The sequence below is a fragment of the Rattus norvegicus genome, chromosome 15 (genome assembly GCF_021556685.1).
Source record: "Rattus norvegicus strain SHRSP/BbbUtx chromosome 15, alternate assembly SHRSP_T2T, whole genome shotgun sequence".
NCBI classification, from domain to species: Eukaryota; Metazoa; Chordata; class Mammalia; order Rodentia; family Muridae; genus Rattus; species Rattus norvegicus.
The window spans coordinates 34,637,004-34,654,323 of record NC_141548.1 but is presented as its reverse complement, the minus strand read 5'-3'; the positions used below and the strand labels follow the sequence as shown (position 1 = coordinate 34,654,323).

The following is a 17,320-nucleotide window of genomic DNA, read 5'->3' as shown; positions in this document are numbered from 1 at the left end:
ACAATCAGCTACTTCATTATAAACATGTTTTAAATGTATGTGTTCCACATGCTTGCAGATGCCCTTGGAGGCCAGAAGAGGCCATCAAATAACCTGGAAGTGGAGTGTTAGGAGATGCCTAAGATGTGTGGATCCTGTAAATAGAACCCTCCTACAAGAGTAGCAAATGCCTTTTTTTTTTTCTCCTCCCCGGAGCTGGGGACTAAACCCAGGGCCTTGTGCTTGCTAGGCAAGCGCTCTACCACTGAGCTAAATCCCCAACCCAGCAAATGCCTTTAATCACTCAATCCATCGTGTAAAAAACAAACCACAGTTGTTTGTTTTTTAAGATGGTTTCTCTGTAGCCTTGGCTGTCTTGGAACTATGTGTTTAAGGCATGTGGGACCGTGTTACCAGACAAACATAAGAATTGCCAAGGTTTTGTGAGCTCAGATCCTAGGAATCAGATCTGAGACCAGTAGAATTGGAGCCACTCCCTACCTGCCACTATACCTGCTCTGGAACAAGTAGCCATGACACCCCACTGAGAGGACCACGGGCAGTCCAGTCACATAAAGTAATACCTGGAGTTGTACTCCCTGCTAATGAGCTATCTTGTGAGCCTTCAGCCAATGAGCTTCCCTCCCTGGGTATTCCCCACAAAAGATTATAATCCCTGGTTCACTCCAAATAAAGTATATGTATTTACATCCACCACCAAATGAACCAACATGACCAAGCAAGAACATCTCAGAACTGCTTCAGTAAGGATCGCAGCCTTCCACTGAAGAACTGTGCCTAGGACTCCTGAGAAATGTTTCTCCTCTCCAGCCCCACTGGTAGGTACACTTGGCTCTTGCTCCCAATTAAACTGGATTCTGCTAGGCCTGGGCTGCCCCTCCTCTCTCAGCCTGGCGTGTGCAGACACCCCAAGGGAAAAGGGAAACCTAGGACCCAAAGTTCCTGACTCCTCCCTGCAGCTGGTACCAGAGACCAGGAACTACTGTGGACTCCCTATTTCAGACTTTGCCCTGTCTCTCCATGGAGGTATGCTGATGGCACCCTGGGGTGCACCCCCTGCCCTCTTCCCCCAGCAGAAAGGTCCTTAAACCAGGCTGGTCTCAAATTCAGAGATCCTCCTACCTCTGTCTCCTGAGTGCTGAGATAAAAGGCTTGCACCACTACCACCTGGGAAAAGCAAACAAACGTTTTAAATAAGAGAAATCAGTTGGGATGCATTTTTCCTGATTTCTATTACATTTTTGTGAGGCGTGGGGGTGGAGATGTGTGTGTCACAGAATGGAGAGAGAATTGGGGGATGAGAGTGTCTTCTTTTTTTTTTTTTTTTTTTTTTTGGTTCTTTTTTTCGGAGCTGGGGACCGAACCCAGGGCCTTGCGCTTCCTTTTTTTTTTTTTTTTTTTTTTTTTTTTCTTTTTTTCGGAGCTGGGGACTGAACCCAGGGCCTTGCGCTCGCTAGGCAAGCGCTCTTCCGCTGAGCTAAATCCCCAACCCCGAGAGTGTCTTCTAACTGGGGTCTAGAGAACATTGATTAGGTGAAGCTGGCTTTTGAAATAACTGTAGGTAAGATTGCCCTCACACTGGCAATCCTCCTACCTCAACATGAAATTGCAGGAAAATGCCACCACCATACTTGGCTGGGACACAGGGATAATTTTGTTTGTACTTGTCAGTGGAGAAAACATAGTGAGAAGGTAAATATTTTTTATTAAGATTTTATTTATGTATATGAGTACACTGTAGATGTCTTCAGACACGCCAGCAGAGGGCATCAGATCTCAATACAGATGGATGTGAGCCACCATGTGGTTGCTGGGATTTGAACTCAGGACCTCTGAAAGAGCAGACAGTGCTCTTAACCACTGAGCCATCTCTCTAGCCCGGTAAATATTATTTTGGTGCCCTTATGAAAAACACTTCAGATATCTGACTCCTTGAACTAAAGGTTGGCCAGCCTCACCTAATCAATGTTCTCTAGGCCTCAATCAGACAGAGACTGTCAACTTCAATCTGTCTGTCTGTCTGTCTGTCTGTCTGTCTGTCTGTCTGTCTGGAGCTGGAGGTATAGGCAGTTGTGAGCTGCTGGTTATGGGTGCTAGAAAGTGAACTTGGTTCTTCTGCAAAAATAGGGAGGTCAGAGGAGAACTTGAAGTCAACTTTAGCAGGAACTCCATAGAGACAAGTGCCTGGCAAGGGTTGCACAGGAAAATGAACTGAATGCAAGCATCTATGCAATCCTTTCCTTCTGGGAGGAGTACAAGAAGTACCCAGTGCTTGGGTCAGCTTCTCAGAGTTAAGAAGTGCTTAGAGAGGTGGGACCACATGTCTGTATAAGAAAAGGGAAAAAATCCATGCTTGCACTGGTTCAAGCCTTTCATCCAAGCATTTGAGAGGCAAAGGCAGGTGGATCCCTTTGAGTTCTAGGCTAGCTTGGTCTAGTAAGTAAGTTCCAGGATATCCAGAGCTATATAGAGAAACCCTGTCTCAAACAAACAATAGATTTTCTTAGGTCTTCTTGTTCTCTTCTGAGTATTGCCCCCAAATCAAAGAAGAACATCCTGACTGATATTACTGATATGTGAAAAAACTGGGAGAGATCTGTGTTGTGTGACAGTTTTCTCAAATTTGAAATACTCCATCCTGCACAGAAGCTCCTCAAACAGGAAGGTTAAAAGAACACTCAAAGGAGCTTCAGGAAGTCCCTGAAATTGACCAGATTAACTAGACCCACTTCCTGCCAGAGTAGGCAATAAAGGCTGAGAGTCCCTCTAAGACTGAAGAAACAGAAATGCAAAGAAGACTTAGACAAGGCAAGCTACAAGCTACTTGAGAGCAGAGCATCTGCCTGGAAGAAGAAACCAGCCAAGCTTTCTGGAAATGCTTCAGACCAATTGAGTCACTTGGAAAGGACAGTATCCATTATGTTGAGCTGCCTGCCGGCTGTGCATTTGTGAGCTATCACCCATGCTGGGATAGATTATATGATGTAGCTGTCTTTGAGTCATCTTTTCTCCTCATAATGACAGTTGTGTTGATTTTACCTCCATCCTTTTGACTTTATTTAATCTTTTTTCTTTTTTTTTGGTTCTTTTTTTCGGAGCTGGGGACCGAACCCAGAGCCTTGCACTTCCTAGGCAAGTGCTCTACCACTGAGCTAAATCCCCAACCCCCTAATCTTTTTTTTTTTTTTAAAGATTAGTTATTATATATAAGTAGACTGTAGCTGTCTTCAGACACACCAGAAGAGGACATTGGATCTCTTTACAGATGGTTGTGAGTCACCACGTGGTTGCTGGGAATTGAACTCAGGACCTCTGGAAGAGTAGTCGGGTGCTCTTAACCGCTGAGCCGTCTCTCCAGCCCTTACTCTTTCTTTTTAATTTTACTTTTCTTGGATATTTTATGTATTTACATTTCAAACATTTACTTTATTTAATCTTAATTCTCTCTTTAGAGACCCTCTTTCCAAATGTGGTCACATACTGATGGAATGGAGCTAGCAATTTTGAGAGAACACATTGCCTAATAGAGCAAGGGCAGAACCAGGAACATGTCTGAAAGCTCAGTAGTCATTATTAGATAATAATTAGTACCTAGCAGAAGACAAGTTAGCATATGGGCCATCTTTTAAAATAAGTTTATTATTTATCTGTATTTGCACATGCCCCAAAGGTTTATATACACTATATGTATGCAGGTACTCAGGGGAGCAGAAGAGAGCTCAGATTTCCTGGAACTAGACCGGTTGTCAGCCACCCTGTTGAGGCTTAGAACTAAACTGGGTCCTCGGCCAGAGCAGTAAGTGCTCTTAACAGGGGAACCATCTCTTCAACCTGGGATATCCTTGCAAGATAGAACCAAGAGTATTTGCTGGTTGGATACTGATTATGTGGTTTTGTTTTGTTTTGTTTATTTATTTTTTCAGATTTATTTATTTATTATATATGAGTACATTGCAGCTGTCTTCAGACATACCAGAAGAGGGCATCAGATCTCATTACAGATGGTTGTGAGCCCTATTTTTTTATTTTTTAAGACTTCAGTATGAACGGTTGATTTCAAGAAGTGGAAGGGACTGGGTGAGCATCATGTGGAATATCGAGAGCCTTGGTCTGAACAGGTGGTTTTGTGGGAATTTAGAGTGTTGGTTTAAGACAGGTTTTTTGTTTTTGTTTTTGTTTTTGTTTTTTTTTTTCCTGGAGCTCCGTGAACTGTTTATTCTACTATCAAGGCTCTGAAATGTACAGATCCAGGGCGAGATTCCCGAGCAGCAGGCTATTCACATGTTAATTCCTGGGCTGGAAAGATGGCTCAGTGGTTAAGAGCACTTACTGCTCTTCCAGAGGTCCTGAGTTCAATTCCCAGCGTCCACATGGTGGCTCACAACCATCTGCAATGGGATCCGACGCCCTCTTCTGGTGTATCTGAAGACAACTACAGTGTACTCATATAAAATAAATAAATAAATAAATCTTTAAAAACAAAAAAACACATGTTAATTCCTGAGGATCACTCGGTTCTGGACACACTAGTGGGCTTCCAATGCCTGCTCAGCCTTGGGGTCCAGGGCTTGGGCTCTAGTCTTTGCAAACAAGCGGGGCCTTCACTTGGTCAGCCATGTTCTTGCCACTGAGTGCCTCCACACTCAAAGCTGGTAGGGGTCTTTTTTTTTTTAATATAATTTATTTACTGTATATGAGTACACTGTCATTCTCTTCCGACACATCAGAAGAGGGCATTAGGTCCCATTACAGATGGTTGTGAGCCACCATGTGGTTGCTGGGAATTGAACTCAGGACCTCTGGAAGGCAGTCAGTGCTCTTAACCTCTGAGCCATCTCTCCAGCCCTTAAGGCAGGATCTTAAGTTGACCTTGAACTTGCTAGGAGGCAGAGGATGACTTCGAATTGATCTTCCACCTCCATTCCCAAGTGCTGGAATTTCAGGCACTCACTTCCACCCTCAGCCTTACACATTAAGCTTGATGTTGTTTTTTTCCGGTCTAGGTGAACAATAGCTCCAGTACAGATCAAGAATTGCTCAGTTTACATCAGGTAGATAGGGTAACTGCCCAAGCAAAGAACAAGACTAGTAATTGTAGAGAAAACGCTGGCATTTTATTCTCAGGGACCCGAAGAGTGGGAGGCTGCAGGAAAGAGTAAGCTGATCCTTGTGCTGATGAGGTAGCTTTAGCCTGATAAAGTGTCCTTTCTTCAGTGTGTGGGGGAGGGGGAAGACTGGAAGGTATAGGCTTCATGTGAGAGAAGAGAGGTGTTACTCTGAGGAAGAAGATAACAGCATAAATCAGTTTAGAAAAGGGAAGGATAGGGGCTGGGGATTTAGCTCAGTGGTAGAGCGCTTGCCTAGGAAGCGCAAGGCCCTGGGTTCGGTCCCCAGCTCCGAAAAAAAGAACCAAAAAAAAAAAAAAAAAAAAAAAAAAGAAAAGGGAAGGATATAGATGTTCCCGCCCCACAAGATACTTGTATTAATAGATATCACACAAATTAAGGGAGGAAGAGAGCCAGACACAGAATGATGTTGGAATGAACTTTCGTGACTTAGAAGTTTTGTCAAAGGAAAAAGGAAATAAATGGTCTAAAAGTTGAGAGATAATATATTTTCACATCTAAGTCACGTGACAAAATATAAAACATCTAACCCTGGCTGTTCTGGACCTCAGAGATTCACCTGCCTCTGTCTCCCAAGTGCTGGGATTAAATATGTGTGCCACAACCTCACTGCTAATTTATCTTTGTAGCTCATCTTGGGTGGGAATTTTCTCTGTCATCCATGTTGGCTATACATGTTTGTTCCTCGTCTCTCAGCCTGTCAAACGCTGACTACAGGTGGGTAATCTGTAATCATACCGGGTAGTTTCTAGAGAGATAGAAGCAGTCCTCAGAGGGGATGAGCTTCAGTTAAAGCAGAGGGAGCAGGACAACTGAGAAAAACATGAGGCTGGAGGATTTTTGCTGATAGTTTCCTGAAGACTCAGTTCACTAAAGGCTTTGGAACAGTGGGAAGGGGTGGAGGAAACTGGAGCAGACTGGGGAGTCTAGAGGGTAGTTGGGGGATTAGAATCTGGCATGTGGGTGTACATGCAGCAGAGGCCAGAAGAGGACATCAGATCCCTTTATAGATGGTTGTGAGCCACCATGTGGGTGCTGGGATTTGAACTCAGGACCTCTGGAAGAGCAGACAGTGCTCTTAACTACTGAGCCACCTTTTCAGCACTTTCTATTTAACTTGGATAGTGTATATCTTCCTGGTGGTTTATTTATTTATTTATTTTTTCTTTTTTTCGGAGCTGGGGACCGAACCCAGGGCCTTGCGCTTGCTAGGCAAGCGCTCTAACACTGAGCTAAATCCCCAACCCCGCCTTTTTACTTCTTAATAAACTGTCTGTTTCTGGTATCTTTAGAAACATGCCTTTAGGGTTGGGGATTTAGCTCAGTGGTAGAACGCTTGCCTAGCAAACGCAAGGCCCTGGGTTCGGTCCCCAGCTCCGAAAAATAGAAAAAAGAAAAAAAAAAAAAAAAAAGAAACATGCCTTTAAACCCAGCACTTGGGTGGATCTCTGAGTTTGAGGCCAGCCTGGTTTACATAGGGAGTTCCAGGATAGCCAGAGCTATACAGAGAAATCCTGTCTCAAAAAAAAAAAAAAAAAAAAAAGTACAGCATTCTTCATCTGCTGTAGCAAGGTCTGGTGATACACATTCATGATGCATTTGAATAATGAAGGCATAATGTCATAATTTCAAGGCTAGGGGCTGGAGAGATGATGGCTCAGTGCTAAGAGCACTGACTGCTCTTCCAGAGGTCCTGAGTTCAATTCCCAGCAACCTCATGGTGCCTCACAACCATCTGTAATGAAATCTGGTGCCCTCTTCTGGTGTGTCTGAAGACAGCTACAGTGTACTCACATACATTAAATAAATAAATCTCAAAAAGTTGTGCCATCTCTCCAGCTCCTGAGTTTCATATTGTCAAAAAAAAAAAAAAAGGGGGGGGGGGTTGGGGATTTAGCTCAGTGGTAGAGTGCTTGCCTAGCAAACGCAAGGCCCTGGGTTCGGTCCCCAGCTCCGGAAAGAAGTTTACTTTCATGAGAAACGCCTTGTAGAGTGGTGAGTTTTTGTCGTCTTTGAAGATTCACCTTGAATATGCCAGGAGCTGTATGGTAGAGGGTTGAGGTGAGAGATTCAGAATTGCCCACACAAACTTTTTGCTACCTGAATCCTTTTTTTTTTTCCAGACCTGAGGACTGAACCCAGGGCCTTGTGCTTGCTAGGCAAGCGCTCTATCACTGAGCCAAATCCCCAACCCTTGCTACCTGAATCCTTACAGAGTAAGTTTGTGATATTTAAAGTTTGGTGTCTGGTTCATAGGAATTCATGGTCTGATCGTATTAATTTTATAATCTATTCCAGGGAGTTCTTCTCTGAAGTTAATAATCCACAACACAGCTAGGGTGGTGTGAATCGTTAAACACAGCTCTTGGGAGGCAGAGGCAGTGAGGCAGAAAGGCAGAGAGGCAGAGAAAACACAGTTAGGACATCTCTGTGAGTTCAAGGCCAGCTTTGCCTATGTAGAGAGTTCCAGGACTGCCTGGGCTACATAGAGAGACCCCCCCAAAAAGTGAAATCACGATTGTTTCAGAAAATTGGATTGTGGGGCTGTGGGGCTCAGTACTGGCACATGCAAAGGCTTGAGTTCATTTCCCAGCACTGAAAAAATAAAATTGGATTAATCAGGAAATATGATTTTTTAAAAAGATTTATTTATTATATATAAATATACTGTAGCTGTCTTCAGACACACCAGAAGAGGGCATCAGATATATTACAGATGGTTGTGAGCCACAATGTGGTTGCTGGAATTTGTACTCAGGACCTCTGGAAGAGTAGACAGTGCTCTCAACCACTGAGCCATCTCTCCAGCCCAGAAATATGATTTTTAAGAGCTTTACTATTTTTGTCAGCCTTTTCCGGCTTTCTAAATACTAGCTAGGATTACAGGTGTAAGCTACCATACCTGTCAAAAAGTGTTTTTAATTGGCTGGAAAAATTGTTTACAAAATATGCTCATGCTTTTAATTCCAGCACAGGCAGGTGGATCTCTGAGTCCCAGGATAGCTAGGGCCATACAGAGAAACCCTGTCTCAAGAAAAATAAAAGGAAGCATTTTTTTTCTTTTATCTTTTTTTAATACCACCTTGCTGTGTAGCCCAGGCTGACCTTGAACTGCACATCTTCCCTCCCTAGTCTACCCAGTGCTGATAACATGCAAGTTTTCCTTTTCCCACTCAATGACAGTTGCCGTAATATTTAAAAGGGCAAATACATTCCCTAAATTACTGTATTTTTCACACCGTACTGCACATTTAATACTTTGTTCCTCACATGCAGTGTCTGACCTAGGTGTCCCAGGGCTGAGGCTGGAGGATCGAAAGCCAAGGCTAGTCTCGGGTATATATGTCCATACACATCCAGTTGCAAAAAGCAAGAAAACAAAACAACCCCCTCCCACAATAGTCTCCACTCTTAGGTTGCGATGTCCTTAGGAGTGAACACTAAGGCTCGCCACAGTGTGCGCACGCGCCATGCTAGCAAACAGTTCGCGGGTACGGGCTTTGCGCAGGCGCGCCGCGGAGGGGCGGGACTCTTTGCCCGAGTCTCTTCCAACTGCAGTTTGAAGCAGCGCCATTTTGAGCATTCGGCCACCGCGGGCGTGATTGCGGGGAGGCTGGGCTCCCCTCCTTTACCAGGCTTTCCTTGCTTCGTTTCCATAGCTATATGTGGAGACGTGGGTACACAGACGTCTAGGCGGTATCCAGCATCCCAAGCGAACCAGCTAAAATGATGTTAAGAGGAAACCTGAAGCAAGTACGTATTGAGAAAAATCCGGCTCGCCTTCGCGCCCTGGAGTCGGCGGCCGGAGAGAGCGAGCCGGTGGCCGCGGCGGCCATGGCGCTGACGCTGGCCGGGGAGCAGCCGCCGCCACCCGCTCCTTCGGAGGAGCACCCGGACGAGGAGATGGGCTTCACCATTGACATCAAGAGTTTCCTCAAGCCCGGCGAGAAGACGTACACGCAGCGCTGCCGCCTCTTCGTGGGTAACCTGCCCACCGACATCACGGAGGAGGACTTCAAGCGGCTCTTTGAGCGCTACGGCGAGCCCAGCGAGGTTTTCATCAACCGCGACCGAGGCTTCGGCTTCATCCGCCTGGTGAGTCTGCGGCGGGGCGCGAGGAAACAAACAAACATAAAAACTGCGGGGGCTGCGGGGGGTTCGGCGTGAGGGCGCCGCAGGGCATCGGTCCTTGCTAGGTGCTGGGCGCAGCGAGGCTAACTTCGCGAGCGCGCCGCTATGGCAGGGGGCGGGGTCAAGGAGGGCTGGCGGCGGAGGGCTGATGGTCTTGCGGGACAAAATTTTGTTGTCACGGAGGTGAATTAGGAATGAACTTAAGGAATTTCAGCAGCGGACTTGTTCCCTTTAAAAGAATGATCTGTATCTTCCTTTTGCTTTCAAGGAGATGTGCCTGGAAGGACTGGGTGGTGTAGTTCAGTGGCAGAACTTGGCCTAGCATTAGCATGCTCAAGGCCCATGGTTCCTTCTTCAGCATTTTAGCAAGTACTCGCCCTCTGTTTCTGCATTGCCTGTTGTCTACCCTAAGCCACCCAGGTCTGCAAACTCCTGACAGTAATTGGGGGCGAGGGTGGGCGCTACGGTTTATTTGACTTATCCTAGCATTAAAGTAGTGTTCTATACCCTCTTAAATTTAAATAAAGAAAAAAATTCCAGTTAGGTTAAAAAAAAATGCCTAGTTTGTCACCATTCACTCACTCACTCATTCATTCATTTTTGGTTTTTCCAGACAGGGTTTCTCTATATAGCCTTGACTGCCATGGAACTTTGTAGACCAGGCTGGCTTCAAAGTCAGATCTGCTTCCCTCTGCCGAGCTCTGGCATTAGAGGCTCACGAGCGCTACCACCACCTAGCTTATACCTGATATGTTAATTGCAATCCGACTACACTTTTATCCATTTTTGAGACAGCCTCAGTATATATCCCAGACTGGACTGGGACTCAGGAGCCTCTGACTTGGTATTGTGATTACTGGAATTAGAGACATACCAGTGAGAGGGCTTGGAGAAAGTTTCTATTGGAACCTTTTTATTTTTATTTTTTAAATTCTTAAATGTTTTTATTTTTGCTGTTTGTGTTTGTGCATGTGTGTCGGTATATGAGCATGAGTGTTGGCCCTCTGAGACCAAAGACTAAAAGGGGAGGATGCCAGTGCGGGTGCAAAGCAAGGAACTGAACCTGAGTCCTTCTGGAGCAGCAAGTGTTCAGATGAAAAGCCGTCTCTGCAGCCATCTAGTGAGATTGTTTTTGTTTCTTTGTTTTGAGACTGGGTTTCAAGTTTTCATTTTTGGTTTTTAGAGACAGGGTTCCTCTGTATAGCCTTGGCTGTCCTGGAACTCACTCAGGCTGGCCTGGAGCTCAGAGATCCTTCTACTCCTACCTCTCTAGTGCTGGGATTAAAGGAAAATGCCACGACCAATGGGTGAGATTGTTGGGTTTTGAAATTTTATTGATGTAGATTTAATATATAGAGAAAATTAACTATAATTGGTTATATTTTTGGGACAGAGACTTGAAAATGTATGTGGCTTGAAGGATAAATGCAAGATACTAATGAGAGTGGGAAATTTTCTTAGAATTAATGTTAAATATTACTTAGAAAACATTTAGTTTAATTTTTTGTATGTTTATGGGTATTTTTGTGTTTTGCCTGCATGTATGTCAGCAGGCATTGGATTCCCTGGAATTAGAGACAGTTGTGAAAAATACAGAACTGTGCTGGGAATTGAACCAGGGTGTTCTGGAACAGCAGCCAGTGCCATTAACTACTGAGCTGTCTGTCCAGCCCTCAATACATTTACTTATTTTTCAGATGCAGAGCAACAGCTTGTCTTCTGATAAGTCCTCCCCAACCCCCAGCCTTGGAGATAGGGCTATTGCAGCTCTGGCTGGCATAGAACTCATTTTGTAGACCAGCTTGGCTTCAATCATACAGACCCATCTACTTATGTCTCTTGGGGCTCAGGGATTAAAATGTGTCTTACCGTAATGAGAGATACATATCTTGAGATAAGAGCCTCACCCTATAGCCCAGGCTGGCCAGTAACTCGTTGCATAGCATAAGTTAGCCTTGATCTTCTGGCAGTTATCCTGCTTTCCTCTCCTGGGCATTGGGTTTACAGGTAGGTGTGAGCTGTAATCTGGCTACCTCTCATTTAAAAATAATTTTTTGGCTAGGTGGTGGTGGTGGTGGTGGTGGTGGTGGTGGTGGTGGCGGCGGCGGTGGTGGTGGTGGTGGTGGTGGTGGTGAGCATATATTTAATCCCAGTTCTCCGGAGGGAGAGGTAAAGGTAGTCGGATCCCTGAGTTCTAGGCCAGCCTGATCTACAGAGTAGTTCTAGGACAGCCAAGGCTATACAAAGAAACACTGTCTTGGGGCTGGAGAGATGGCTTAGAGGTTAAGAGTACTTAATAGCTGCCCTTCCAGAGAGAGGTCTTAAATTCAATTCCCAGCAACCACATGATGGCTTATGACCATCTATAATATCTGGTGCCCTCTTCTGGCCTGCAGGCATACATGCAGGCAGAATGCAGGGTGCTGTATATATAATACATAAATAAATCTTTAAAAAAAACCATACTGTCGGGGCTGGGGATTTAGCTCAGTGGTAGAGCGCTTACCTAGGAAGCGCAAGGCCCTGGGTTCGGTCCCCAGCTCCGAAAAAAAGAACCAAAAAAAAAAAACAACAACAAAAAAAAACCATACTGTCTTGACATCCCCCACCACCCACCTCAAATCTGGAATTAGAAAGTAGGAAATGAACAGACTGCTCTTTTGCTCCTTTAGGACAAACTCCTGTAAGCTGGGTACGATGGCACACTTGGTCCTAGCTCTGGGGAGGCAGAGGTGTGATGGTCTCTTGTAAGTTCCAGGCCAGTTTGGTCTGCATAGTAAGTTTCAAGATAGCCAGGACTAAATAGACAGACACGTCTGAAAAGCAGGATAAGGGGTGGGATGGGAAATGTGTTTCTCTAAACCTGGTATCCAGAGTTTTTTGTGTAGGAATAAAAGGACCTGTTAATTGGAAACTAGGAGTTAACTTACAGAAATTTAACTTTTTAGGTAATTTTACAGTATAATGTGAATTCTGTGGATAGGTAAATTTATAAATTCTAAGTGTTGCTTAAGTATATTTTTTCAATTGGAAATGCATATAATTGTATAGTAGATGCAAATGTAAATATTGATACACAGTGACTTTGTAAGTAGATGGTAGAATGACTATAAAACTGATATGAAGTCTGCCTGGTTTGTATTTCTAGAGATTTTCCAACTCCCCTTTTTTAAGGGAGACAGGCTGAGTGTGTAACCAACCTTCATTGTGTTGAGATTATAGTTAGAACCAGTGCTGTACTCTAGAAGCACTTTTAAAAATGTATTATCACTCCAGGCGCATGCCTTTGATCCTAGCACTTGGTAAGTAAAGGCAGATTGATTTCTGTGAGCTTGAGACCAGGTCAGTCAGGTCTACCCAGAAACCCTGTCTTGAAAACCAAAAAACTGTATTATCATCTTCAACTTTAAAATATATGTGTTCATGCTTTGCCAGCATGTGTGTGTCCACTATGTGTAGTGACAAGTCTGGATTTTTGGTTTCTTTAAAAAATACAGAAATAGCGTAAGAATGTGCTTTTTAAAGGGCTATGGGGCTGTCGGCAACAGCTGACTATGATTTGTCTCCTGCTCTATCAGAAGCATAGTTTTGCCAGCTGCAGATAGTTTCTGTGATTGTGTGACATTTGGAATTCTGGGATCTTCTCTGAGGGTATATAAATGCTAGAACCCCATAGTCAGGGATTGTAGTGGTTGGTTGTTCGGGGGGGGGGGGGAGGGGGTTGGTTGTGGTTTGTTAGTAGTTGGGCTCAAAGAAGAAACAAAAGAAAAAAGAAATTAGATTTAGGAATCTCCATATCTTTCCCCTTTATTCTTTCTTTCCTATCTAGTGATAGGGCGTGAACCCTGGGAGATAAAGGGTGGCCAAAAAAGAACCAACAGGGTAGCAAAGATTAGTTACAACCCTCTGTGTGCCTGTGCCCATGGAGGACTGAAGGAAGCACTAGATTCTCTTCAGCTAGAGTTATAGATTGTGGCAAGCCATTATGTAGGTGCTGGGAACCAAATCCAGATCCTCTGAAAGAGCAACAAGTGCTCCTAAGTGCTGTGCTGTCTTTTTAGCCCCTAGAAATACTTTTTTAAAAAGCATTTTTGTTATTTCTGCTTTTATATGTATGCATGTGCATGACAGCATATGGATAGCGTTCAGAAAAGAACCTGTAGGAGTCATTTTTCTCCTTCCACTGTGTGGATCCAGGGATACGGTTTAGGTTGCCAGGCTCCACAGCAGCTTGTCTTTACCTGCTGATCTGTCTCTGTAGTTCATAGACATTCCTTTTATTTGGTAATAGTTATTTTTGGAGACATGGTCTATGAAACCCTGTCTAGCCTAGAACACACAGGAAGGACTGTGCCTGCTTTTCCCTCCCAAGAGTAATGGGACTAAAGATGTCATGCTTAACCTTAATTCTGTAATTTTTTTTTCTTTTTTTCAGAGCTGAGGACCGAACCCAAGGCCTTGCGTTTGCTAGGCAAGCGCTCTATCACTGAGCTAAATCCCCAACCCAATTCTGTAATTTTTTTTTTTTTTCTTTTTTTTCGGGGCTGGGGATTGAACCCAGGACCTTGCGCTTCCTAGGCAAGCGCTCTACCATTGAACCAAATCCCCAACCCCTGTAATTTTTAAAACACAAATTTCTTTTATATTTCTGTGTGTGATAAGGACCAGTACAGATCAACCTGGCCTCAAACTCTCCCTGTAGTGTAGGATGATCTTGAATTCCTTATAATACTCCCCCACCCCGCCTCCCCAGCTGAGGACTGAACCCAGGGCCTTGCGCTTGTTAGGCAAGCGCTCTACCACTGAGCTAAATCCCCAACCCCTTATAATACTTTCTTCTTTCTTCTTTTTTTTTTTTTTTTAAGATTTATTTATGTAATGTATATGAGTGCTCTGTCTGCACGTAAACCTGCATGCCAGAAGAGGGCATCAGAGTACATTTATAGATGGTTGTGAGCCACCATGTGGTTGCTAAGAATTGAACTCAGGACTTCTGGAAGAGCAGCCAGTGAGTGCTCTTTACTTCTGAGCCATCTCTCCAGCCCCGATAATGACAGTTCTGGAGAATTGAACAAATGTCTCTTTATCTTAGATTTCATTTATTTTTGTCTTAGGGATGTGCTGAATGTGTGTCTGCATCATGTGTATGCAATGCCTATGGAGACCAGAAGAAGTCATCATATCTTCTAGGACTGGAGTCACAGATGGTCTGAGCTGCCATATGAGTGTTGGGAATTGATTGAGAGCAGCCAGTGCTTTTATTCACCAAGCTATCTTTAGCCTCCTACCTCTAACTTATTTTTTTTTTTTTAAAGATTTATTTATTCTATATAAGTACATTGTAGCTATCTTCAGACACACCAGAAGAGGGCATCAGATCTTATTACAGATGGTTGTGAGCCACCATGTGGTTGCTGGGATTTGAACTCAGGACCTCTGGAAGAGCAGTCAGTGCTCTTAACCACTGAGCCATCTCTCCAGCCCCTCTAACTTATTTTTTAAAGTTGTGTGTATGCTTGCTCATGCTGTGTGCACATACTTGTATGTATGTATATACATACGGTGAAGGCTTTTTTTTTTAAGTTTGAGGATTGAGCACAATGAAGACTCTTTCTACTAAATTTATTGTTGGTTATTATATATACTTACCTTACAAGTGTGAAATCTATAAATAGAAAGGAATTTTTTTCATTTTTTTGTTAGATTTTATTTGTGTGTGTGTGTGTGTGTGTGTGTGTGTGTGTGTGCTTATGTTTGCCTGAGTGCATGCACACAGTAGCCAGTAGCACACATGTGGAAGTCTGAGAACACCTTTAGGAGTCTGTCCTCCTCTACCTTTTGTGGGTCTGAAGATCAAACATCAGTCATCGTGTTTGGTGACAGGTGCCTTTACCTGCTGAGACATCTCACTGGCACAGTGCTTGTTTGCTTTGGGACATAGGGTCTCACTGCAAATCAAGTAACAAGTAATTTGTGGACTGTAATTACAGTTCTTGCCTTCCTGTTAAGAAGTAAATGCACATAGGTACTTACAAACTAGAAAGCACACTCATTTGTGAGAACTTTCTAGGAAATAGCAAATGCCTGTAAATTATAGCATTTGGGAGGGAAATGTTCAAGTCTGAATGTATCACTTGCTTTTCAGTATAATGGAGAAAACTTAACAGTTCATGAATTTGAATTTGACTTCTCCCATGATAGCAAAAAATTCATAGCCCAGGCAGGTATTTCAGGAGGAGTGATTAACAAGACCTAATGCTAGTGTTTGCAGATAACGAGGATAGGCTGACATTGAGAATATGATTTGTTGTAGTGTCATCCAGACGTGTGTGTGTGTGTGTGTGTGTGTGTGACTGTGGAGGTGGGGTTAGAGAAAGGACAGCTTTGAGGCCAGCCTAGGCTGCTTGGGGAGACTGTTTCAAAAAAATCCCATAAATAAATGAACCAACCGGGGTTGGGGATTTAGCTCAGTGGTAGAGCGCTTGCCTAGGAAGCGCAAGGTCCTGGGTTCGGTCCCCAGCTCCGAAAAAAAGAACCCAAAAAAAAAAAAAAAAGAACCAACCAACTAGTGTCAAACATTGAGATATGTGTGATGAAATAACTTGTGTTCAAAAATAATGGTTTTTTTTTTTTTTTGTTTTGTGTGGCCTGGCTGTTCTAGGACTTGCTCTGTAGGCCAGGCTGGCATTGAACTTAGAGATCAACCTACATCTGCTCTGAATGCTTAATGACTGTTTTGTTTTGTTTTTAACTTAAAATGTTCACAATGATGTTTTGAATACATAGTAAATCAGGTGATGCCAAAGTTAAAGATGAAAGGAACCTTAGTATCTGTTTCTCAGTGATACCCAGTCTTTTTAGAGCCAAATCACTATTTTAAATTTTTTGTTGCTCAACTTTTAAAAAATTGATTTTTCCTCCTAAAAAGGAATCCAGAACACTGGCTGAAATTGCAAAAGCAGAGTTGGATGGTACCATACTGAAGAGCAGACCTCTCCGAATTCGCTTTGCTACACATGGAGCAGCCCTAACAGTCAAGAACCTGTCTCCAGTTGTTTCCAATGAGCTTCTAGAGCAAGCATTTTCCCAGTTTGGTCCAGTAGAGAAAGCTGTCGTGGTTGTGGATGATCGTGGTAGAGCTACAGGAAAAGGTTTTGTAGAATTTGCAGCGAAACCTCCTGCACGAAAGGCTCTGGAGAGATGTGGTGATGGGGCGTTCTTGCTAACAACGTAAGTTTTAACTCTCTTGTCCTCTTCCCAGTTAAATATGGACTTGTGTTTGTTTGTTTTTAATTTTATTAATTTTTTGAAACAAGATCTCTCTGCATGTAGCTCCGGATGGCCCCACGCTCACTATAGAGACAGTTTGATCTCAAACTACCTGCCTCTGACTAGTGAGCAAAGGGATTAAAGGTGAGCACGCGCTGTTAGGCCTGGGCTTTTTTTTTTTTTTTTTTTTTTTGAGACAGTTTTTTGTTTTTGAAATCTAGGCTGCAGATGTTGGCTTTGAACTTGCAGCAGTCCTGCCCAGCCTCAGTGTTAGGTTTACAAGTAAGTGTGTGTCATTATGGGTGGTTTGTTCTGGAATAATATTTGTCCATGTTTGCATAGGATAAGTAGAATTCACTAGAAGTCATATAGAGTAATCCTTAGGAATTGTAGCTTGGGGTATAATTTTCTCATATCAAAAACCCAATTGTTTTAAGTGTAGAACCCAGTGAAATTTTTTTTTTTTGAATACAGAGTCTTATCTTTATAGTCTAGGCTGGCCTGGAACCCTCTGTATGTGTAGCATACGGAGTTTATATAGTCTTCCTCCCTCAGCTTCCCAAGTACTAAAATTAAAGTCTGGCTCAGTGAACTGTGTTGTTGTTTTGAGACATAGTCTTGCTGTATAAACCAGATTGGCTTCAAATTTACTTTCTATCTATCTATCTATCTATCTATCTATCTATCTATCTATCTATCAATCAATCAATCATAAGTACACTGTAGCTGTCTTCAGACACACCAGAAGAGGACATTGGATCCCGTTATGGATGGCTGTGAGCCACCATGTGGTT

At 43.4% G+C, this 17,320-nt stretch overlaps 1 protein-coding gene across 3 annotated transcripts in view; it reads left to right on the top strand.

Annotated features, from left to right (window-relative positions):
- The first annotated feature begins 8,703 nt into the window (after positions 1-8,703).
- Pspc1 (paraspeckle component 1) overlaps positions 8,704-17,320 on the top strand; it is an 83,519-nt gene continuing 74,902 nt past the window's right edge. For 2 of the 3 annotated variants that reach the window (XR_015638017.1, XR_015638016.1), the window contains exons 1-2: positions 8,704-9,221; positions 16,186-16,487. Coding sequence is in view for 1 of the 3 variants with exons in the window: in NM_001025672.2 (NP_001020843.1) it covers positions 8,853-9,221; positions 16,186-16,487 (671 nt within the window). In the remaining 2 variants the exon portion in view is untranslated. The remainder of the gene's footprint in view (positions 9,222-16,185; positions 16,488-17,320) is intronic. The other variant, NM_001025672.2, reaches the window with a different exon arrangement.